This window comes from Nicrophorus vespilloides, unplaced genomic scaffold, assembly GCF_001412225.1.
Source record: "Nicrophorus vespilloides isolate i.1.1-1 unplaced genomic scaffold, Nicve_v1.0, whole genome shotgun sequence".
Classification (NCBI taxonomy): Eukaryota; Metazoa; Arthropoda; class Insecta; order Coleoptera; family Silphidae; genus Nicrophorus; species Nicrophorus vespilloides.
This window is the reverse complement of record NW_017098910.1, coordinates 450601-472449: the sequence shown is the minus strand read 5'-3', so window position 1 is coordinate 472449 and position 21849 is coordinate 450601. Positions and strand designations below refer to the sequence as shown.

Genomic DNA, 21849 nt, shown 5'->3' with positions numbered 1-21849 from the left:
TTTTAGGTATCATGAGATATTACACCATTCACGATTCAGTCTCTTTCATCTGTCACCTTTATTTAAACAAAACCGAAAATAAACAGAATTCTGTTATTTATTTGTTGTCAAGCATACTGATAATTTTTGTTAGTACATTCATCGATTTTTTTTTATATTTCTATGGTGACTTAGATCATCTTTAAAAACACTTACATTCACACAAACAATTTACAATATTTTTGCAATGATGCATGTCTTTTTTACTTTGTACTTCTGTAATTATATAATTATTACAATGCAACTACAATTGTTATTGTTATTACTACAAAGATAGTTTGTATAGAAAAGATTATTTACAATTTACCAAATTGTTAACTTTTCTGCATTAAGAAATTTATTATTTTATTCACGAATAAAATGAAAAAAAAACATTTGCAATGATTATTAATAATTTTTAATGTGTATTTATTTTATTCTTGTTTTCTTTTTGTTGTTTTGTGACTTACAATAAACGTTGATAAATAAATAAATACATATGTTTGTTGCAATAAATATTATTATTATTATTATTTATATTTTAATCTTACCTATAAATTGTTAATAACTTTTAAAAAAATATATTTGTTGGTTCTTAAGTAAATCAAAATAAAATTGAATATATCTAAAAAAAACAATTGTTTAGTCTATCTTTAGTGACATCTGTTTTAATCCCACAGATGTCACCTTGCAATAGTGCTTTTAATTGTCATACAAGTTATCAATTATTTAACAATTTTCAATACTTAAAAAAAATATAGATGAAGTGTATATTGTATAATCAATTAAATAAAATAGATCTACAATATATACAATGACGATGCAATCAAAAACTCATAGACAAATAACTATTGAATCATGCTTAAGTCAAAGTTAAATTTATGTCACTTTTACAATATTATACATAATATTTTATGAAAATACATAACCATTTCTAATAGAAAATCTTCGTACATTTAAAAAGAATTTCATTGTACTTTTTAAAAGAACTTAGATTTGGATTATTTCGCTTCAAATTTTGCTTTTAGTTTACCATCAAAAATGTTGGCAAATATTTCAGGATTTTATTTCTAATTATTCCATATACTTATCTAATAACACACTTCTCTTATTGCAAGGACACAAGTTATTAAATTCCTTTATTTTCATATATTATAAATATGAAAAAATTTAAGAATTTAAAACAAACTTGTGTACTATATAATTATAATAAAATTATAATTTTTTATAACTATTTGCATTAATGTTTTTTTCTTTTATTTATTAAAGAGTATTTAATTTAAGATATATTTATAATAAATATCATTTCATTTTCTGAATTGTGTAAATTATATTGTAAATACTTTTATTATTATTTTCCATCATTAAATTTGTTGATATGATGTATGTTTGGATAATTATGAAATATTTTTCTGATGTAATTGTCGTTAATTTTCAAGTAACATAATTACTAATTGCTGTTTATTAGATACAGTAATAGTAATGTTAATCGTAGTCCTGTTATTATAATGCAATTATTTATTTTATAATGAATTATTGTTGATTTATGATTGGGATATTAATTATGGCAATTATCTAAAGTAAAAGAGAATTCCTTATGCATTTTTTTTTTCAATAAAATACGTGCTATAAATGCAATGATTTATTGTCAATCGACATTAATATTGTCTGTGTTAAATATAAACATAATTTAAATTCCAAGACATATAATTAGAAATTAAGTCCCATTTAATAATAAGAAAACTTCTCTGCTTGTTCCGCATTAAGAAATTTAGTATTTTATTCACGTCCATAATGAATTTACCAAGCAATTGTAAATACTTAAATAAAGATCAGTGTACTATATGCACCCCAATATACACTTGCTTCCAATTTAAACAGTAATACTTGCGACAGTGGAGGTTCACTATAGTACGGTTTGAAAACAAAATAAATTTTATTTTACCTGTTTTGCGTTTAAAAATTTAACGTTTTTCAAGCAACTTTTGTAATTTGTTAAATATCTGAATAACATCACACTATATTAAAACGAATAAGTAATAATATTATGTGTGGAAATTATAATTAAACAAAATAAGTTTTATTACTTTTTAACTGAGTTATGTATATTTGACTATAAATATGTTTTTGTTGTACACTTATAAGACATTTAGATGCAAACAATTACATAGACACGTTGTAATATTTCTACAAAATAAATTCGTTTACATATATAAATGATTTTTTGGCCATATTTTTAATAAAGCTATATATTTTTTAAAATTAGACAATAATAGAATCAAATCCATGTCATCATATTTTTTCATTTGAATTAAGCTGATGAGTGGGGTAATGTTAAAATGTTCAAGACGAACTTGGCCAAATCATGGAATACCAAATCACCAGATTGCGACTTAATCACTAATACTTTTCCCCAAAATTCATCGACGCAATCGGAAATGGTATTTTCTGGAAAGTTGAAATGTGGAAGATTGCGCCATTGATCATCAATGATTTGCCATTTATCCTTTTCCGTCAGTCTTGGAAGAAGTCTCAAGATCGGAACCAGCGAATCGCATTGTTTGTAAGCGTTTGTAGCCATACTTGGCTTAAGATTGACCAACAGCGGCATAACGCAATTACCAAATGCGTATCTCTTCTTCAACTCTACGCACATGGTGGACAAAAATTCAGTGCTTTTCGAGTAGAATTTATCCAGCTCCTCAGCATTTGATCTATAGACCACTTGGTTCAGTTCTTCCTGTACATTGACGCCGAGGTAAACGGATCTTGTTTTCAAAAATTTAGTATTATCCTTGGGATTTACATACTCTAATTTGGTTTTCAATATGTGCGATTTCTCCATGTAACAGAAGAGAAGTTCCTTCAAAGTGTCCCTCATTATTTTATCCAAATCCAATATAATAATTCTCTCAGAGTTATAGTGCTTTTGGATGTTGTCCAGTTTGGGTAAGGCCCATGCTAAGAAGATGTAATATACCTTAACGAACGGATCGTTTAAATTCTTGTAGATCGGATCTGCGGCAGCAAGTTTCTCTTTAGTTGCTTTTTCCTTAAAGAAGATTAACAAAGCAGGCCAAAGCTCTAAAATTCCTGTAACCACATTCGACGAGGACAGCAAAAGCAGCTTCTCATTTTCGATATGGAAATCAGCGAACTTCTGGAACTGCGGTAAATCGCAAGTTTTCTTGGAGAAGAACGCAAAGAGATCGTTGGCCAACTCTTTGCAGTTCTCCGGCATCTTTTCGCAGGCTTCGCTCAAGCACAAACTCAAAGATCTGCAGACGTTCTTGCTGACTGATACATTGGGACATAAAGCTCGCATTTTGTTAGCGATGAACGAGTAATACTCCATCATAATACTGCAGTCGTCGAAAGCGAAACCAATGACGTTATTTAAAGGAATATTTCTGGACGTGAACGAGTTCTTCAAAGAGTTGAAGATGTTTTCCTTTTGTTCAGCTTCCGCAGTTTCGGTCACTGCATTCGCTGGGCAGACATCCCAAAAACTGCTCTTGATTTGATTCTTCTCTTTATCGAAATGCTTGACGGTGACGCAAATATTTTTAATTGATCCAATGTCTTGAGCCTTTTCAAGAACAATGCTGAAGGAGGTGAACTGCAACAGTTTGGCCAAGCGATCTTTCTCTGCGTCGCTGATCAAATTCTTCATCACTATTGTGGCCTGAGTCTGCTGCATCGAAATCTTCTTTATGATCTCGGAATCCGGGAACGCTTCCTTCAACACCTTATCGAACTTTTCCATCAGCGAAAAAGATATGTTGTTTTCGGCGAAGAATTCGCAGAGCTTAATTTGCGCCTCCTCCGTCTTGTTCTTCAGTGTATCATCGTTCTTCTCTGTTTTGATGACAGTCTCGATGATTGGTCTGTGCAGAAACGGTATGGCCTTCATTTTCTTAGAGTGCTTCACACCTTTTGCGTGTTGCTTGATGATACTGAGATCGGCAGGGAATTCCACTTTGCATGCTCTGCACCTGGCCACGTAATTGTTTTCAGGTGCCGGTGTGAGCCAGTTCTTGAAATCGTCAATCTGCAACCACTCTTTTTTGAAGCATTGCTTTTTGTTCTTCGGTTTGGTCATCGTCGTCATTATTCTTCTTTTCTTTGCAGGAGGAGGCACGACAGCTCCATCCGTGGTTCTGCTCATCTTTGAAAGAGTGCTGAAACAGACTGAAACAATGAATTCTATAAGATAAAATGAAACCGAAAATAGCATCTATACCTAATGATACGGAAATGATGAACTATTGTTTGGATAATATATAATTTTCACAAAATATGACTTAAGATAATCAATATTTCAGCGACAGAGGCGTACATTAAGGTCTAAGAATTTAAACAAATTTCTAGTAAATACACATAAGAACGTTAATATATTTGTACATACTATTTTATAAGATACAAATAAGCTAAACTATTTATAATTAAAAACATGAGGAGACTCCTTTCTATCAGTAAAAATACTTTGCACGGACTTGAAATATATTGTCATTCCCGCCCTATTTTAAATTATCATCCCTTAATTTTCGATTACTTCACAGCTGCTTTTTAATTAAATTAACATATTTGTTGTTATTCATTTTAATAACAATAAATATAATTCAATTATTTTATTACATCCAATTACATTTTCCAATCTGCATTTTAAACAAATTCTTTTTCAGCTCAACTTTATATTTAAATTTTCCCATCTAATCTATTTTTTTACAAATACTTCATTAATCTATCTGTGATTTTAAATATTTGTTTATTTAATATGAATTAGTCTTAGTCTCAAATGATTTTATGTTACTAAATATAAGTAATACTCTTGTATTTTATGTTATATTATCAATTGCAACTAAATATGTTCGTTTATTTTTTTAAACGATTTATCTGTATGATATTAACATCATAGTTAAGATGAAGATAATTGAAATATTATTAAGTGTATTGTATAAAATTTAAATGTATTTGCAATCTTTGGTGAACAGTTGGCTACATACACTTAATTGAAGGCAGCCATGAACAGATGGTTGTCAAACTGAAGCCTCTTTGTACATAACCCCCTTTAACATTTCTATGGGATTTAACATCTAAGGTGTATTTCTAGATACATTTCCTTTCATATCGTTCACTCTAGAGATAATTAGCTGCTGTGCTGACTAATAAGAGATTCGGTAAGTCTCCTACAGAACCAAGTCCTAAATAAGCTTCAGGTAATCCAACATCATTAAATGCAATCAAACTTAATCTATCTAATTATCACCCATTTATATATATACATAAATAAAAGTTTAAGTCATAATTGTGCTTTGTGTTCTAATTGTCGCATATTCAAGTCATTGAACAGTACCATATATAACAATAATGCCTGTCATCAGTTCAACTCTTTGTGCTGAGCATGTAAATTCTTACATCCTGTGCTTCCATGTTAGTTTACTATAATTATTATTATACATAATGAATTTTCTTGTGTTTCAGGAATGGCAAGTACCTCTAAACGAATATTAGTTGAAACAAAAAATCTGTCCAAAGATCCACCACCAGGTATAAGTGCATACCCAGATGAAGATAATTGTAGATACTTCCATGTTATTATGGCAGGACCAAGCGGTTCACCATATGAGGGTGGATTATTTCAGTTGGAGCTCTTCCTACCAGAAAACTATCCACTGAATCCGCCGAACGTCAGATTCCTGACGAAAATTTACCATCCCAATATTGATAAGTTGGGGCGCATATGTTTGGACATATTGAAAGATCAGTGGAGTCCTGCACTCCAGATTCGCACGGTGCTACTCTCCATCCAAGCGTTATTGGGCAGCCCTAATCCGGACGATCCACTTGCAAACGATGTTGCAAAAATGTGGAAGACTAACGAGGTGGAGGCTATAATGAAAGCCAAGGAGTGGACCAGAGAATACGCCTCATTGAACAATTAAAATCCATGATTAATATTATTTTTCTGTTTAGGGAACATATTAGAAATTAAATAGTATTATTTATATTAATTCTTATGTTACGTAACTTGGACGAAAACAACAACAAAAAATAATATAACAACATTTTTAAGTTTTAATTGGTTTCAAAGAAAAGTAAATGTAAATAATATAGGCCTGTGATATTTATGATTTTCATTTTATTTTGCAATACAATCAATCAGAGTATTGATGTTACTAGTTTGCTGGGAAAACGAGATCTTTAATTGTTGTATCATTTTTTGTCTACTTTCTTAATTATTCTAATCGTGGTCTATTCCAATAGTTTTGTCTTGCATTTACAGTTCGTTTTCTGTATCACTCAATATCCTTTACCATGGATTTTTGTGCGCAGAGTTGAAAATGTTCCGGTTTCAATTTCAGAAGTAGGGGACAGGGCTGTACTTAAAATATTTTTTTATAAAATTACAGATATATAAAATGCTGTCCGTTCCTACTCGAGCATTTATATAAAACATTATATTTTATTTATGTACTCATTGACGTTTCTTATCAAATAAATGGATTCTATAATTTTAATTTCATTAAGAAGTTTACTTTGAGTAATAATTGTCCACAATAAATACATTTGCACCTCGCTTTTAGGAACATATTTGCAATTACTAGTTGACTTCTTTCTTCTTGGGCGCCGACTTGGAATAAACTGAGTCCAAGAAAAGACCAGAGAAGACGATAATCGTTCCCAACCATTGCCTTGGTATAAGAGAATTTCCAAATATCACCACAGATGCTAATACCGTTACAAATTTCCTCGTCGTTGTCACGATGGATACGGGCAATGGACCGAATCCAGAAACCTAAAACAAATTACGTGATTATTTATGTGATGTGCACTTTTGCACGTTTACTGGAACTTACCATAAAGTAGATAAAATGCTGCCCAATGGCACCAGCCAAAGCAAGCAAAGTGATATTATATAACACGTAAGGGTGTCTTCCGACGAATTTTGAAAATTCCATTCCTTCACCAGTTAAAATTAGTCCAATTCCTAAATAAATACAAGACCAAAAGTTCATGTTCAGCATCATCTGTTCACCAGATGGTTTTGCATTGGCCCTCATCAACTCCTGCAAAATTGAATACATTTAAATGAAAACCTTCAGACATACTGAATAAAAACAAGTCTCTTACTTGCATAGCCCCAGTCAGACCATCCATGATCAATGAAAGAATTAGCAAAATTTCACCAAATCCAAATAATTCTTGATTGCTAGTTGATCCACTTTGGTCCTTATATATGAATAAAGCAACCCCAATTACAACCAATAAAACAAATAAATATTTCCTCATTGGATAAGATTTCTTCCCAATTAAAACACCTAATATCATCACAGGTATTGGTTTAACAGATTTTCCTACAACCTATAAAATCATTTACATTATACAATTCAAGGAATTCATAACAATCAAATCACCTGAGTTGGGTAGGAAACCCATTGTAATGCCATGTTCGAGCACACCATAGCCAATATATAAGTTAATGCTGCACCAGAGTACAGTAGGTTCAAATTGTGCTTTTTGTCTTCCACCTCATGTCTCACAGCAGCAACTTTGGAAAACAAATAACTTACTAAGCACTGAATGAAAACCAAACTTAAGGCATAAGAATACTTTTCATAATAAGTGGAGGAACCATCTTCGCTTTGTAGTGGATACTTCCCTTTGGTTATTTTCTCTTGCATTATTCCATAGTAGAAGTATGAAACAAAGATGCCAGCAGCACTCAGCAAGAATTTACTATTCTTATTCATTGTTCAATAATAACATTTACAACAACGTCAATATATGGTTTATTTCGGAGTTGGATTTTCTTTGCACATATGCTACGATTGCATACTTTTTAGAATGTTTGAACACATCGCAAAGAGGTTAAAATATTGACAACTGTTGACTAATTAAAGTAAGTGTCAACGTTTCGCTTTTCTATTGGATTAAAATATCACCTCCCATTTTTAATTCGAATGTGGTTCATTCAAATCCAAATATTATTAAAATTATAATTTTAATCACGCTAAGGATTTCCTTTCTAATACTATCAAAATTAATATAATTGTTTGATGTCTTTTTTAAGTCTCAATACAACACTGTACTCTTTTTCTTAGTTTTCTTATATAATATTAATTGTTTCTATTTTTATACTGCTTTTTATAGCACGCATGGCACGCATTTATAATTTTAAAAAAAGTTAACTATTATTTATTTTTAATATACAAACAAAATAATTTGCATATAAGTTAGATAACAGCTTATTTATTTATAGATGCTCTTTCTATCAGCTTTCATAAATAAACAAAAATAAACATTGCTTAATATATTTTTATTACGTTGGCTACAGTGACAAATTGTAAAATATGTTGGTAATCCTTACAAACCATAAATAGTTGAGGTCGGTTGCCGTTCTGAGCAAACTTGTATCAGTCTTTTTAATTTCTTTTTGGGTGAAATGGCGACGAAAATTGACGCTTCTTTGGCTTCTGCCGTAATTTTTGAACATTTATCAAAGGGCGATAAATCTGTTGCTGAAATCTTTAAGAACAAAATAAAGCCGGTAAGTAACATCAACTATTCTCTACTACTAATCATTCTGTACTTTACTTGTAAAACATGAAAAAAAATGTGGCGAATGGCGGTCCCACGTGGGATCGAACGCCAGGTTCTACTTTTGTTTTTGTTGTTTGTACAAAGTTGAAGCCTCGACATGTCAAACCAAGTTAACTATAGAGGCATTGGTGGATGATAATTATTTATGTAAAAGTTTTTTTTTATTTTTATTTTAAGAAAAGAAAACTACAATATATTGAAACATTCATCAATACTGTATACATATAACCTAACATTTCATAAAGCACATTTATTATAGTTTTTAATATATTGTGCAATAGTAACTGAATTGTATTATTTCTATTTCAGGCCACATTAGTGAAAGGTTCACCTACTTTAACTGACATTATTTCTCATTACTTGAAAACTGGACAAAATGCCAAGAAGTTGAAATATGATGCAGAAAGTTCAGAGGACAGCAGCAGTGAAGAGGAGACGCCTCCTAAAACAAAGGCATCACAAGTAAATGGAGGTGTTAAAGCAACCCCAAATAAAGCAGTGGCAAAGAAAAAAGAATCATCATCTGAAGATAGTTCTGATGATGAAGTGAAGCCACAACCCAAGGTAGCAGCCAAGCCTGCTCCAAAACCAGTTGCAAAGAAAGCATCATCTTCTGATGATAGCTCTGATGAAGAAGTAAAAAAGGCTCCAGCAAAACCTGCACCTAAAGTAGTTGCAAAGAAAGCAGAATCATCTTCTGATGATAGCTCTGATGAGGAAGAAACAAAAGCACCAGTTAAACCAGCACCTAAGCCTGCTGCCAAGAAAGCAGATTCTTCAGATGAGAGTTCTGATGAGGAAGAAACCAAGCCAGCTGCAAAGCCTGCTGCTAAACCAGTAGCAAAAAAAGCAGCATCTTCTTCAGAGGATAGCTCTGATGAGGAAGAAGCTGCAGTGAAAGCACCTGTGAAGGCAGTTCAAAAGCCAGCTGCTAAAAAAGCAGCATCTTCATCAGAAGACAGTTCTGATGAAGAGGAAAAGAAACCTCAAGCCAAAACTGCTCCAGCCAAACCAGCTGCTAAAGCAGCACCGAAAAAGGCTGAATCCTCTTCAGATGATGATTCTGATGAGGAAGCTACACCTCAAGTGAAGGCTACTCCAGTCAAAGCTGCAGCTAAAAAAGAATCATCTGATGATAGTTCTGATGAAGAGGAGGTGGCCAAGCCAAAAGCCACTCCAGCTAAACCAGCTGCAAAGAAAGCTGAATCTAGTTCAGATGATTCCTCTGATGAGGAGCCCACTGAAGCAAGTTCTAAAGTAGCTCCAAAGGCTGCAGCTAAGAAGGAATCTTCATCTGAAGATTCAGACTCTGAAGATGAACCACCAGCAAAGAAAAAGGCTACTGAAGAAACTAAGGTATTTTATTCTATAATTTAATTGAACAAATGATATATATATGTTTCTTCATTCTATTAACAGAACAAGGGTGCTAAAAGGAAAGCCGAAAGTGATGAAGGTACCCCTGCAAAGAAACCAGCTTACGATAACTTTGTAAAAGCAAATGGCAATGATCAGGTAATTTTTTTAGCTTATAATTAATAATTATTTCAAGTATATTGATGAACTTGAAAATTAATGTTCATGTTTTGCATAGCGTACTCCATTTAGAAGAGTGAAGGATGAGGAAATTCGTGTAGATCCTAGATTAAAGGATAATTCATTTAATGCCAAGGTACTGTGCGATCTCAATAGAAAAATTGGTACAACAGGCATCCAAGATTCAATTTCGCGCAGAATTATTTGAATCATTTTTTGTTTGTTTAATCAATCGTTAATTTGTTGAGTTCGCACAGAGCCTGTATTCTTGTTTGCCTCTTGTACTAATTTTATTATTTTTTTTTCCATATTTTTCTAAACCAAAAAGGAGGAGGAGGAAGGTGATGCGAACAATAGTTTCGGCGGAGGACGCGGTGGCGGATTCCGTGGTAAACGCGGATTTGGGGGTCGCGGAGGTGGTTTCAGAAATTCTTTCGGCGATGAGAATGGAGGCGGTCGCGGCGGTTTTAGAAAATCGTTTGGCGATGATAGGGGTGGACGCGGAGGTCGTGGCGGTTTCGGCGATAGGGGTGGCTTCAGGAAGTCATTCGGCGGCGAAGATAGGGGTGGACGCGGAGGCCGTGGCGGTTTCGGCGACAGGGGTGGTCGTGGAAGCCGTGGAGGTTTTGGCGATAGGGGTGGACGCGGAAGCCGTGGAGGTTTCGGTGACAGGGGTGGTCGTGGAGGTTTTGGCGGAGATAGGGGAGGTCGCGGTGGTTTCAGGAAATCATTCGATGGTGGAAATCGCAACAGTTTCGGCGCCGATAAACCCGCTCAAAATAAGAAAATTACGTTCGATGATTAGACTAACTTTTATATAAACATAACGTTTTTTTTATATATATAAAACACTTTGTACATAGGTAAGTTGCAATCGTGCGCATCACGTTTCTTCTTTTTACATTATTTTAACGTATCGAATGACAGTAGGAAATGACACATTTGTTTTTGTTTATAGAAAAATGCGAGAGGATCTTGGGGAGAAAGGGCCAATAATGATTTGATACATACGAAAGGGAAATCCTTCCGTCATGAAAAAACTAAGAAAAAGCGCGGTTCTTATAGAGGCGGTGCCATTGACACATCAGTTAATTCTATTAAATTTGAAGACTAAATTCTGAATTTACTAGAATTAAACCATACTGTCATTTTCTCCATGATTTAAACATACTATTATTATTTTTAAACAATTTTTTTTCACGTGACTTGAATTCGTTTTTCATCTACAGTTAGTACGTTATTGCGGATTTTTTATTTAGATATTAGTTATTTCTAGGTATAAGTTATAAAATCTGTGATTAGTACTAAACAAACAAATCTATTTTTGTTTTGAATACATTTCGAATCAACTGACATTAACTCTAATTATAATTTTCTGTTTAATTTTTTTCGTACAATTTTTATATACAATTGTATTTGCCAGATACTTTTTTTTGTCCTCGTATTCCATTTTGCTGTTTCGAAGTGAATGTAATTTCATATTTTTCATTCTAATGTATGTTATTGATAGAATACATTGTTCACAATAATGCGCTATTATTGTAATCTTTAATTATTTCCCCCCTATATGTATTATATTTTTTTAAAAACATGAATGGTACTTATTCGAAGAGAATTTGTTCTAACAGGAACTTGAATGTATTCCCTGGAGTCTGTTGTCTACCTATTATAATGAATGTTTAATTAATAAATATATACGAATAAGACTTATATCTTTTTTTTTTAAATAAAATCTTATTCACTAAACGCATGATGTTGAAAAGAAATAATTAGCACTTCGCACATGAACAACAATATTGAATTGCCGAGAATTTTAATATTAAGTAATTATTACCTAACATTATTTGTTGTTATGTGATAATTAACATTGAAAGTAAGTATTTGTATTACGATGTATTTCACAAATTTCAATATGATTTAGATGCTCATATGACTAACATTTGTTTACGACTTTTTTTCAGAAGCATTTAGTAAGTATAAGTCGAATTGGTAACGACCTTAAAAATGTCTTAAACAAAACACATTATCTGCAGACAATGCGACCTCGACACAAGATCCCATACGCATTCAAGCTATGTCATTGTGATAGAAGTATGTAAGTTTACATACATACAAAAAAAAAACATGCTTTTATCTAGAATCTGAATGTGTATATATAATTGTGTAAGTAAGGTAAATATGTACGCATTACAATCACTTCTCTTAGAGCGCATTCTTAGATATTTGAGTAAGGATATTAAAACTAGATTTCAAACTAAAAAATATTTTGCGCATTTCGAATTGCATTTACTTTTAAAATAGCAACAGTTCTTGATACGTATATAAACTATAATTCTGGTATTGCTAATCTTATATCAATACTGAAACTTTTACATATTTGGCGAGGTTAGGTCATCTTAAGTTTATATATGACTCATTTTTAATGTTTGAAATTATAATTAGTATCTTAAGTATATCTTCAATTGATACGTAAACAAATATCATGTTTCAATATCTTATTTAATCTAATAGATTGTTGTATTCTGTTATAAACTATACAACTTTATCATTTAATCGTAACATATATAGATTAATAAATAACATTGATAACTTGATACAATTTGCATAGTAATTATTATATTGTAAATTTAGAGAAATTAGAGAAAACAGCACCAAGAAAGTCTATTAAATTCAAAGAAAATAACTTCGTGCGTCTTTTCCAATGTTAATTAACGTTGTAATTACTACTTGAATGGAAGTCCAATTCCCACTCGGAAACTATGTCTCGACGCTAACGAGAGTAGTTCAATATACATACATATATATATATCGTTTATATAAATTTGCTTTGCAAAAAAAAAATTCGCATTACCGCTAAGTTCAATGGAAACGTGTAAACAATAATCGATGGACAATATTTAATAAGAACTTGGTTCATTTTCCAATTAACGGTGAACAAATAGTTGACAATATATTTATATTGGATAATATAATGGAATTGTCTTTGATAAAGATCCCAACTTTGATGTACCGTTAGGTGCGATTAAGAACGGCAAACTCTAATTAATTAAAACTCTGAGCAACGTATTATTAAATATGTGGAGTCGGCAATGGACCGTGTTTATGGACGTAATTATTGCTTTATAAGGAGATTTCCAACATTTGTGTCAACAATAAATCTGTCCAGACTTAATGTCTCGGTGATTATAATTTATTATCAGGAGCACTTTAAATGGTATTTAGTACACCACTGATGGTCGATAGTCATTTAAAAAATTCCTAATAAGAAATTCAGAGTTGAAACTCTCTTTAATTAAACTACAACAGTTAAACAGTTAAAGTATACAAATTGATAATTGAATTATTTTTTATTTTATTTGTAATTAGTTTAATATAAATTTGTAATGTATGTAGGGTATAAAGTCAATAATCTAAGTATATTAAAACCTCAATTGTTTCTTTCGACTTTGCTAAGCTGCAAATATAAGGAAGCGATTATTGCAACTTCCTTTTCGAATCGTCGCAATTGTGTCAATTATTTAATTATTTGATTTCTTCCGTTAAGTACAGTAACGTCGCGTCGATGACTAGTGGATATTTATTATATTTATTTGTGCTTCGAGCAACCAGTTACCAAGTTTCTTTTCATATTGTAACGATTTTGAAGTACCATTATCCCCACTAATACGTGCTGTGTGTCTACCCAACAACGAAGTAAGTTATAACAACTATTATCATTTCCTATTTAGAGTACGCGCAGTTAAGTCAAGTTCAAGAGCGAAAGACGAACACGTATAAATTCCTGCAGCAGACACATCAAAGCGACGACGACCACATCAGTCTTATGGCATACTTTACTAGAAAATAACATCGCATCCTTCGTGTAGTGTTGCTGCTCCTCCGACGCCGACCATCGACCGATTCGAATTCAAGTTCCTGAGTGAGAGACTTCAAAAGTGAACAATTTTCAAATTCAAGTTTTTCGAAAAGAGCAATTCAAAGAAAACATGAATTAAGTGATAATTAATGAACAGTATTGTGTCGCATTTAGTAATCATATACGGATAGATATATTAACATATATATAACAAAAATCTTCAAGAACAAATTTCACGATGGGAAAAGCGTGCAGGCAGTGTTTATTAGTAAGTATTCCATGTTCCATTTGTTCCTTTTTCCTGGTAATTGAATTGTTATGAGAAGCGAGAACAAAAACCAGGTCGACTTCTTCTCATTCTTCTTCTTCGCGTGCTTCTTTTTTTTTCTTTCTTTCGTTCGTTCCTCTCCTCCACACGGTTACCATTATGATTAGTAGTATTAACACGAATCCTGTTAACCCAATATAGTAATGAGGTTAACGCGTTAACCGAAATAAAAGGATGTGTGGTCGATGACTAAGTTACGGTTGATAATTCATCAATATTCAAAATATTTGCCCCTTTGCCCACATCGATGGTAGAGTACAGTTACTTGGAGGTCAATGATCACTTTATACAGCGTACCTTTATTTTACCTGAACAGGTGTACGCTGTAACGTACCGGTCTTCTCGGTTTTATCTTCGTACGGGGAATTGTCTATTCGTAACACTTGCTCACTAAATTGCAATCGAGAAGAGGCTATTAACCACTAGTCGTTCGCAAATTTGAATTATGGTCCCGCTATGTCCACACACATCATTTATTTCTCTTCTCTTTTTTTTAATATGTATTTCCTTTTAGTCGTAACTCGTTCTTCGCACGGACATTTTTTTTCTTTCTTGAATTCCATGCATTTGCATACAAAGCTCTCAACATAGTAATATTATATTTAAAAAAAAACCTTACATAAAAAGCTTAACATAAATCTTTCATTCAATTAAAAACAGTTACGGATGTCTGGGCACGCCGACGCAAGTTACCGTTTTTTCTTCCAAAAATAAAAACGTGTCTTCCGTTTAACAATTCATAAATTGACATACATTTTTAATTCAATTATTAAGAAAGAAAAACGCGACTTTGTTTAAACAACGTGTATAGTTTTTTTCTTCTTCTAGTTAACTGACCTTTAAATAGAATCTGATTGGATTTCAAGAAACTTTCAGGGAATGATTCACGAATGTGCGAAAGTAGGTTGAATAAAAAGTGTGAATGGTTTTTAGTAACGAAACTGAAATTGTCGCACTCGTTATAATTACACGAGACGAATTAATTGGTCCCTAATTGGAGGAAAGTAAAACAAAGTTCCGCACATTTAGAAATGCGAAATATGTTTCTGGAGCAGAGAGCATTCTCGAACGCATTTCCAGTCCATTATCAGCGGGTCAGGATTTCCTAGTAACATAGATAAGAAAAGCCAATGTCTTCGGTCATCCGGAACACGTTTCCACTTGAAAATCCGTTTCGTTGAAAATTCCGAACAACGGCCAATTGCCATTATCCTCCGATGCGAAAAAGAAAAATGTACATCGCGGTTTCATATTTAAGTACCGTATTTTATCGATCGAGATGACATCATTATAAATAAATAATGTTACTGTAATTTACTGCTATTCCAACAATCTCGAAATACGCGACGAACACGTTTTATTGCCTCAAGATTAAAAAAAAAATACATATACCAAAAGAAAAATGTTGAAAAAAAATAGAATAAACGAAGGCAAGTGTGTACGAATTATTTAAATAAATAGTAATCGGTTTTGTGACCTTATTTCGGTAATAATTCATTTTTCCTCAATTTATAGATCACGACGATCGTGTTAACGTTTACATCGACGTACGGTAAATTGTCGTCGAAATGCGAGGGTACCAAAGGGCTCAAGTACGTTTGGGGAGATGCCATGACGGATTCTCCGGATTGCTTTGGACCCAACAACATGCAGTATCCTTCGTAAGTGTATTTATTTATTTTTTTAAATTCTTGTATTCAAGTTTTAATGCTATTTTAGGGCGGCTATTGCGAGGACTTTTAGGAATTCGGGAGTGTGGACTGGATCCTCGAGGACCGGAAGGGCAAAAAGCACGATCGATCCGGAATTGACGAAACGGGCGCTTCTTGCAGCGCACGAAAGAAATTTAGGAGAACTACAAACCCCAATTACATCTAGATCAGGTAATACTTTCTAGTCGTAATTGCGTGTAAGACATCTGTCTGAAATGGGAATTTGTATGTAGGTAGAGCAGCAAGCAGCTCGGCTTCGGTGCCGACATGCACTTCGACACCATCCCGACTGTGTAAGACAAGGTACAACACGACTGCACCTATGTACGGAGTTTCCCTGACTTCGGGACAACCTGTGACCATAGTACAAAAGTTCCCTGACCTACTGCAACAAGTGGTCTTCGAGGTGAGTTTTTCTTCATCCTCTTCACACAATTTTCCACCCAATTGTTTTTTTCTTCTTCTATAATTAAATGAAATTGTTTATAGGTATGTGAAAGCAACGAATGCGATGTCGTCAGAGGTGAATGCACTCAAACGTACGTCCCGTATCTCTTCCTGGTGATTCCTCTGGGTCCCGTGACACTTACGGGTCAGGATTACGTCCTTGTAGAAAGTGGATGCGTCTGCAGACCCAAGTATGCAGCAGTTTCGAACAACGAGGCGAGCGCAATGTCCGCCATACCTAGATTATAAATATTTCGAATCGGAATCGAACGTCCGTCCGCATTGGCAAAAGTTATTTCGAAAATCCGTATATTGTACATAGCTCTAATGTGTACTTAAAATAGGGTACAGCAAGTAAAACAGTACCTTCGTTTAATTACATTCGCTCCGGTTTCGCTTTTCAAAAAAAAAAACGCATACTATTTTCGTAACTTTTATCAATGCTTTCTCTTTTTTTTAATCAATCCTGTATATTATTGAAAGTGTCGACGTGCGCAACTACTTATACATATAATACGTGCTCATATATATTTCTTAATTTATTTATTCATGTAAGATATTATTTATATTTTTTTTTGTTTGTTTAATAAATGTATTTAAATATTTTATATCATTTTAATATAAAATATTTCTTATATAATATATACATAAAGTGTGAGACACGAAGTGTGTTTGTTAAAAAACAAATTAAATTTAAATTTAAGAAATTTATTTGAAATAAAATAAAATTACTCCTCTGCGTCGGTTGTCGACACGTTCTTTTTCCAGTTCTTTGCCGCCGCCAACAGCTTAAGATTAGGTTTGCTCGCCTCGTCCTCAGGAAAGATGTAATCGAACACCTCCTCCCATCCTTGCTCCATGCCATCTTCATCAATAACCTTCTGTCTCTTTTTAATCCTCCTCGGCATTTTCTCATTAACCTTCGTCTGACTAATATCATCCCCTTGCGTATTCTCAAACTCCTTCCAATTCTCAAGCAGCAGCACCCGGGCCTCTTTCTCAGGATTGTTTTTCAGGTTATCATTAGCCCTCTCGTATATTCTCCTAGCTAAGGCTACGTTCATTCCATCCTCGCTATTCTCCATATTCAACTCGAACTTTGCATACGACAACCACACTTTCACGTGTAATGTCCTCTCAAGCAAACGCTCATACAACTTCCTCGCGTTGTCTGTTTCGTCCTGGGCAATCTCAAAATCTATATATGATTTCCAAAGTAGTTCAGGCATATCCAATCTTGGCTGATTAATAGCCAATTCGTAAATCGATCTGGCTCTCTCGTAATCACCTAGCAATGTTTCCAGCTCTGCGAATTTCATCCAAGTAACGCAATTTTCTGGACCAAACTCCAAGAATTTCTGATACAGTATCCGGCATCTATCGAATTCCCTCAATTGGATTTCCAAGTCTATATATCCTCTGAAAAGTTTATCTCTTGGACACATACCAATCGACATTCCTAATATCTTCCTTGCAGCTGTTAAGTTCTTCTGTCTAATTTCAAATTGCGCATATAACAACCAAATCTTGGAGAACGTGAATATTTTATGCGGTAAAATCTCGAGGCACGCCTTGTACACCTGTCTTACTCTTTCATAGTCTTGAGCTTCCAACTCTTCGAAGATTGCGTAGTTGATCCACAAATAAATATACCGTCTCCAGAACTGCTTATTCTTCGTTGGAGGCACATTGGCAATTGCCCTTTCGTACGTTTCTCTTGTAACCTCGAGATCATCTTCGCCTTCAATCAATCTTATGAAATCGAACCAAGCATCGTAATTAGTAGGGTTCATTAAGATCTCTTGCTCGTATTGGAATTTCCTCTTGGAAACGATCACATCTTCGATACCGGTCCTATCACCATATTTCTTTTCATGGATTGTGTAAGCTTTATACAGTTCCTTTGCATTCTCTTTCGGGATTTGCTCTAATGCGTATTTATAAATAACTTTTGATCGTTCATGCTCTTTCTGATTTTCTTCGAATCTTGCAAACGCAATAAACAGTTTTTCATCCAAATGATCATCGCCATAAAAGTGAATTGCCCTTTCGTACACTTGTCTTGAAGAATGTATGAATCCGTGTTTTTCCTCGAATCTTGCATATTTGATCCAGTTCTTAACTTCTGGATGCGTGAAAACAAAACGCTCGTAGATTTCCCTAGCTCTGTCGATCTCGTGATATCTCAATTCAAAATTAATGTATGTCTGCCAAGCTTGTTCATCAGGTTGCCATTCCATCCACCTTTCAAATACTGCTCTGGCACCAGCAACATGTTCTAACATCTCCTCCATATAAGTATATTTATACCAAAATTGATTAACCCTTGGCAAAATTGTTACTGCCCTATCCCACAAGTTTCTAGCATGATTGACCTGTTTATTCCTCATCTCCATCTCAGTGTATTTAAGCCACAATGTAACATTCCTGTGATCAACATCTAAACCTCTTTCAAAAATTGATCTAGATCTCTGGATCTCTTTTTGTGATTCTTCCCAGTGAGCATACTTGAACCAATTCGACATAACAGATCTATTTTTACGAATGTTATCCTCAAACTGTTTTCTCCTTCTGTGTTGATAATCCGCCAATTCAGCTGGATCTGAAATTTTTTGTTTTGGTGGAGGAGGCAGGATCTCCAAATCTCTTTCTTTTGCCTCTCGCAACAGTTGCTCAGCAGTGATCTGGATCTCTGCCGGAGCTTTATTCTTCACCTGAGGTAAAAACAAACATTTAGAAGATGAAACTAACAGAAATATTATAATTATAATTACCTTAGCCACTTTGGGCATTTTTTGTGGTTTATTCTCCATGATTCTATGCTATTTCAGCAACCACAAACAGATATACAATGATATACAATAATTGGCACGAAGTTACACAAATCAACAATATATACTTAATGAAAATTGAGGTTAAATATGTTATTCTCAACAGACCACCGATACCAACTTCATAATTACGAAAATTTAATTTTTATTATTGTCTTAATATCATATAACATATCATTTATTAATAAAAATAAATATGATTCAAATGATATAAATTAGTAATGAATCTAACATAGAAGTAGAAAAGCTATATCAGCTGAATATTTTTTGTAGATAGGAATTTTGTTTCTTTTATGTTGGTGTAAATGATTGAGTACAACCTAATAACATGAATCAAATAAAATGAAGTAATCAAATGTTCAAAAACATCAAGCTATGGCTGATGATGCGGAAAGTGATGATCAGTGGTTATATGGAGATACTTCCGATTTACCACTGATCGAGAGTGAAGAGAAACCTGATGAAAAAGATGAAACCAATGAAGAAACTGAAAAAGAAGAAGCAGAAACATCGACGGAAAAAGAGGTAACATTTTTGATAGATAACCTAACTTTATTCGCTTTCCTACAAATGACAAATTTATATTATTTTAATTTAATGAATCAAGTTGTCTTTGAGAGTAAGAATGACTTCAACATTAGTAGTAAAATAAATCCAAAAAAATACGTATGATAATTTACATTTTTTCTATAATATTTTCAGATAGTTGACGATGTCAAGGAGCCAGAACCTGAACCCGAAGTTGCTGAACCAGCTCCTCCTGGAATTGAAGACCCTGAAGAAGAAATGGAACAAGAAGAAACAGATAAGCAAAATGGGGATCAGTCTGATAGGGAGGACTCAGATGATGACAGTGATGATGATGTTAATGTTGTCATTGGAGACATTAAAACAACTACTGCATATTCCACTTCACTTAACATTAAACGCAGCGGTTTACTGACAAGCTCAACAACAGATAAAACTAAAATAGCTCAACAACAATCAGGAAAATTTACAGTAGAAGAATTTGATCAAGTTGGCATGATTAATGGAGTACCTGCAAATGAATTCAATTTAGATTCACTTGAAGATAAACCATGGAGAAAGCCTGGAGCAGATATAACAGATTATTTTAATTATGGATTTAATGAAGACACATGGAAGGCTTACTGTGAAAGACAAAAGAGGTATATTGCATGTTCTATAGCAGGGATGGCCAAACTGTGGCTCGCGTGCCGCGTGAGGCTCTTCAAGTGTCTCGTATTATATTATATATATTTTATATTATGATAAGTTTAGATGCGGCTCTTGCTGCAAAGTCTGGCCACCCCTGTTCTATAAGGAAGAAAATATTTCATAATTAATTCGTGGCATCTTTCTTCTAGGATACGCGTTAATGAATCAGGTGTAGGCTTAGTTCCATTAAATGCAATTGGATTGCCTAGGGGTCCTGTACCCATTTTGAATGATAACAGTAAGTATGCCGGAAATTTCGCTGGGATTCGGAAAGCCGGTCCCCCTCCAGGACGTCGCATGACTGGTGCTATTGATGTTATAGGAGGAGCTGCCCAACCTGGAGCTAAAATGGATGCTCCTAAAGAAAATGTAATCCAAGTATGTGACCACAAATTACTATGCTTTCCTAATATTTGTCATTTACACTGTTTATATAACTGATAATTTTAGGTAATGACTGCCGATAGGAGGGAATACAGCAGAAAACCACCAGGATTCCCTGACATGAGTATTCCACCGCCATCAACCTTTGATGAGTTTCAACCAGAATTTGGATTTAACCCTGAACCTGAACCATTCTATGGAGGTTATGAGCCCACTCAGGATGTGCAATGGGGTATGATTTGCATAATATTTCACAGTAGAATTTGTTTTTGTATTTTTGGTAATTTGTAGAGTAAGTAATCTTTTTATTTTTTCTTAACTTTATGTGTCTACTATATCTTTAAGTTTTATCTTAACTCTATAAAAATGTTTACATTTTCTTAGGTAGTAAAATTAGTAAGTAACTTTTGAAGTAAACATTTTTATACATTCCATAACTAACTTATTTCCATCTTAGGTATTGTAAGGTATGTCCTTTTAGATTTTATTTTATTTAGTTTGTGATGTTATGTTCATATTCAATTGATTATTGAGTGAAAACTGATCATTGTCTCTTTATGTTCATTAGGTACAAATAACCAGAGTTGGACTCCAAGTGAAATAAAGCCACTCACTGGTCATCCTTCAATTGTACCGGCACCAGTGCCACCTGTTAACTTAGCTCCACCAATGGTGCCTCCCGTGGCCAAGGATGGTTCACCGTCCAGACATGACTCAAGAGAAGAACGTGAAAGCAGTCGAAGTAGATCAGAGAAACCGAGAGACAGAGAAAGATCTCATAGACGTGATAGGTCTAGAAGCAGATCTAGGAGGCACAAGTCTAGATCCAGAAGTCCAAGTCATAGACACCGAAAGAAGAAGTCTAGGAGACACGACGATAGCGATTAAAAACAATTTAATGAATAACATATTAAT

General features: G+C 33.6%; 7 protein-coding genes across 13 annotated transcripts; 4 read left to right on the top strand and 3 right to left on the bottom strand.

Annotated features, from left to right (window-relative positions):
- Window positions 1-2221: 2221 nt before the first annotated feature.
- LOC108563513 lies at window positions 2222-4358 on the bottom strand. Of its 2 annotated transcripts, none has more exons than XM_017922205.1 (2): window positions 4262-4358; window positions 2222-4209 (listed from the first exon to the last, which is right to left on the bottom strand). In XM_017922205.1, exon 2 carries the CDS (start codon window positions 4184-4186, stop codon window positions 2330-2332), a length of 1857 nt encoding a protein of 618 aa, XP_017777694.1. In that variant the 5' UTR covers window positions 4187-4209; window positions 4262-4358; the 3' UTR covers window positions 2222-2329. The 2 variants fall into 2 exon arrangements, with proteins under 2 accessions (XP_017777694.1, XP_017777695.1); XM_017922206.1 differs by having other exon boundaries at window positions 2222-4199.
- Window positions 4359-5041: 683 nt separating this feature from the next.
- LOC108563516 (ubiquitin-conjugating enzyme E2 N-like) lies at window positions 5042-6019 on the top strand. 2 transcript variants are annotated; one of them, XM_017922212.1, is made up of 2 exons: window positions 5042-5198; window positions 5503-6019. In XM_017922212.1, exon 2 carries the CDS (start codon window positions 5505-5507, stop codon window positions 5961-5963), a length of 459 nt encoding a protein of 152 aa, XP_017777701.1. In that variant the 5' UTR covers window positions 5042-5198; window positions 5503-5504; the 3' UTR covers window positions 5964-6019. The 2 variants fall into 2 exon arrangements, with proteins under 2 accessions (XP_017777701.1, XP_017777702.1); XM_017922213.1 differs by having other exon boundaries at window positions 5042-5237.
- A 514-nt stretch (window positions 6020-6533) lies between these two features.
- Window positions 6534-7772, bottom strand: LOC108563514 (solute carrier family 35 member B1 homolog). Its single transcript, XM_017922207.1, has 4 exons — window positions 7437-7772; window positions 7153-7383; window positions 6879-7088; window positions 6534-6817 (listed from the first exon to the last, which is right to left on the bottom strand). The coding sequence occupies exons 1-4, from the start codon at window positions 7770-7772 to the stop codon at window positions 6623-6625; spliced, it is 972 nt and encodes a 323-aa protein (XP_017777696.1). The 3' UTR covers window positions 6534-6622.
- A 615-nt stretch (window positions 7773-8387) lies between these two features.
- Window positions 8388-11574, top strand: LOC108563543 (nucleolin 1-like). 3 transcript variants are annotated; one of them, XM_017922247.1, is made up of 5 exons: window positions 8390-8569; window positions 8932-9978; window positions 10042-10137; window positions 10217-10294; window positions 11117-11574. In XM_017922247.1, exons 1-5 carry the CDS (start codon window positions 8465-8467, stop codon window positions 11270-11272), a joined length of 1482 nt encoding a protein of 493 aa, XP_017777736.1. In that variant the 5' UTR covers window positions 8390-8464; the 3' UTR covers window positions 11273-11574. The 3 variants fall into 3 exon arrangements, with proteins under 3 accessions (XP_017777735.1, XP_017777734.1, XP_017777736.1); XM_017922246.1 differs by lacking the exon at window positions 10217-10294 and having other exon boundaries at window positions 8388-8569; window positions 10490-11206; XM_017922245.1 differs by lacking the exon at window positions 10217-10294 and having other exon boundaries at window positions 8388-8569; window positions 10487-11206.
- Window positions 11575-12302: 728 nt separating this feature from the next.
- Window positions 12303-16914, top strand: LOC108563544. Of its 2 annotated transcripts, XM_017922249.1 has the most exons (6): window positions 12303-12321; window positions 13887-14282; window positions 15858-16003; window positions 16062-16225; window positions 16288-16460; window positions 16544-16914. In XM_017922249.1, the coding sequence occupies exons 2-6, from the start codon at window positions 14253-14255 to the stop codon at window positions 16748-16750; spliced, it is 720 nt and encodes a 239-aa protein (XP_017777738.1). In that variant the 5' UTR covers window positions 12303-12321; window positions 13887-14252; the 3' UTR covers window positions 16751-16914. The 2 variants fall into 2 exon arrangements, with proteins under 2 accessions (XP_017777738.1, XP_017777737.1); XM_017922248.1 differs by lacking the exon at window positions 12303-12321 and having other exon boundaries at window positions 13705-14282.
- Window positions 16915-17161: 247 nt separating this feature from the next.
- On the bottom strand, window positions 17162-19420 carry LOC108563542 (protein crooked neck). Its single transcript, XM_017922244.1, has 2 exons — window positions 19276-19420; window positions 17162-19215 (listed from the first exon to the last, which is right to left on the bottom strand). The coding sequence occupies exons 1-2, from the start codon at window positions 19312-19314 to the stop codon at window positions 17230-17232; spliced, it is 2025 nt and encodes a 674-aa protein (XP_017777733.1). The 5' UTR covers window positions 19315-19420; the 3' UTR covers window positions 17162-17229.
- A 238-nt stretch (window positions 19421-19658) lies between these two features.
- LOC108563563 (pre-mRNA 3'-end-processing factor FIP1) lies at window positions 19659-21849 on the top strand. 2 transcript variants are annotated; one of them, XM_017922276.1, is made up of 6 exons: window positions 19659-19857; window positions 20035-20501; window positions 20700-20788; window positions 20873-20928; window positions 21001-21166; window positions 21503-21849. In XM_017922276.1, the coding sequence occupies exons 1-6, from the start codon at window positions 19708-19710 to the stop codon at window positions 21820-21822; spliced, it is 1248 nt and encodes a 415-aa protein (XP_017777765.1). In that variant the 5' UTR covers window positions 19659-19707; the 3' UTR covers window positions 21823-21849. The 2 variants fall into 2 exon arrangements, with proteins under 2 accessions (XP_017777765.1, XP_017777764.1); XM_017922275.1 differs by having other exon boundaries at window positions 20700-20928.

Bases quoted from the DNA above. Each gene is read 5' to 3' on its own strand.
- LOC108563513 (XM_017922205.1), bottom strand. From the start codon at position 4,186: ATGAGCAGAACCACGGATGGAGCTGTCGTGCCTCCTCCTGCAAAGAAA.
- LOC108563516 (XM_017922212.1), top strand. From the start codon at position 5,505: ATGGCAAGTACCTCTAAACGAATATTAGTTGAAACAAAAAATCTGTCC.
- LOC108563514 (XM_017922207.1), bottom strand. From the start codon at position 7,772: ATGAATAAGAATAGTAAATTCTTGCTGAGTGCTGCTGGCATCTTTGTT. The intron at 7,384-7,436 runs GTGATTTGATTG...ATGATTTTATAG, and splicing joins GGGTTTCCTACCCAACTCAG to GTTGTAGGAAAATCTGTTAA. The intron at 7,089-7,152 runs GTAAGAGACTTG...TCAATTTTGCAG, and splicing joins GTCTGACTGGGGCTATGCAA to GAGTTGATGAGGGCCAATGC.
- LOC108563543 (XM_017922245.1), top strand. From the start codon at position 8,465: ATGGCGACGAAAATTGACGCTTCTTTGGCTTCTGCCGTAATTTTTGAA. The intron at 8,570-8,931 runs GTAAGTAACATC...TTTCTATTTCAG, and splicing joins TTAAGAACAAAATAAAGCCG to GCCACATTAGTGAAAGGTTC. The intron at 9,979-10,041 runs GTATTTTATTCT...TTCTATTAACAG, and splicing joins AGGCTACTGAAGAAACTAAG to AACAAGGGTGCTAAAAGGAA.
- LOC108563544 (XM_017922249.1), top strand. From the start codon at position 14,253: ATGGGAAAAGCGTGCAGGCAGTGTTTATTA. The intron at 16,004-16,061 runs GTAAGTGTATTT...ATGCTATTTTAG, and splicing joins AACAACATGCAGTATCCTTC to GGCGGCTATTGCGAGGACTT. The intron at 16,461-16,543 runs GTGAGTTTTTCT...AATTGTTTATAG, and splicing joins TGCAACAAGTGGTCTTCGAG to GTATGTGAAAGCAACGAATG.
- LOC108563542 (XM_017922244.1), bottom strand. From the start codon at position 19,314: ATGGAGAATAAACCACAAAAAATGCCCAAAGTGGCTAAG. The intron at 19,216-19,275 runs GTAATTATAATT...TTTTTACCTCAG, and splicing joins AAATGCCCAAAGTGGCTAAG to GTGAAGAATAAAGCTCCGGC.
- LOC108563563 (XM_017922275.1), top strand. From the start codon at position 19,708: ATGGCTGATGATGCGGAAAGTGATGATCAGTGGTTATATGGAGATACT. The intron at 20,502-20,699 runs GTATATTGCATG...TCTTTCTTCTAG, and splicing joins TACTGTGAAAGACAAAAGAG to GATACGCGTTAATGAATCAG. The intron at 21,167-21,502 runs GTATGATTTGCA...TATGTTCATTAG, and splicing joins CACTCAGGATGTGCAATGGG to GTACAAATAACCAGAGTTGG.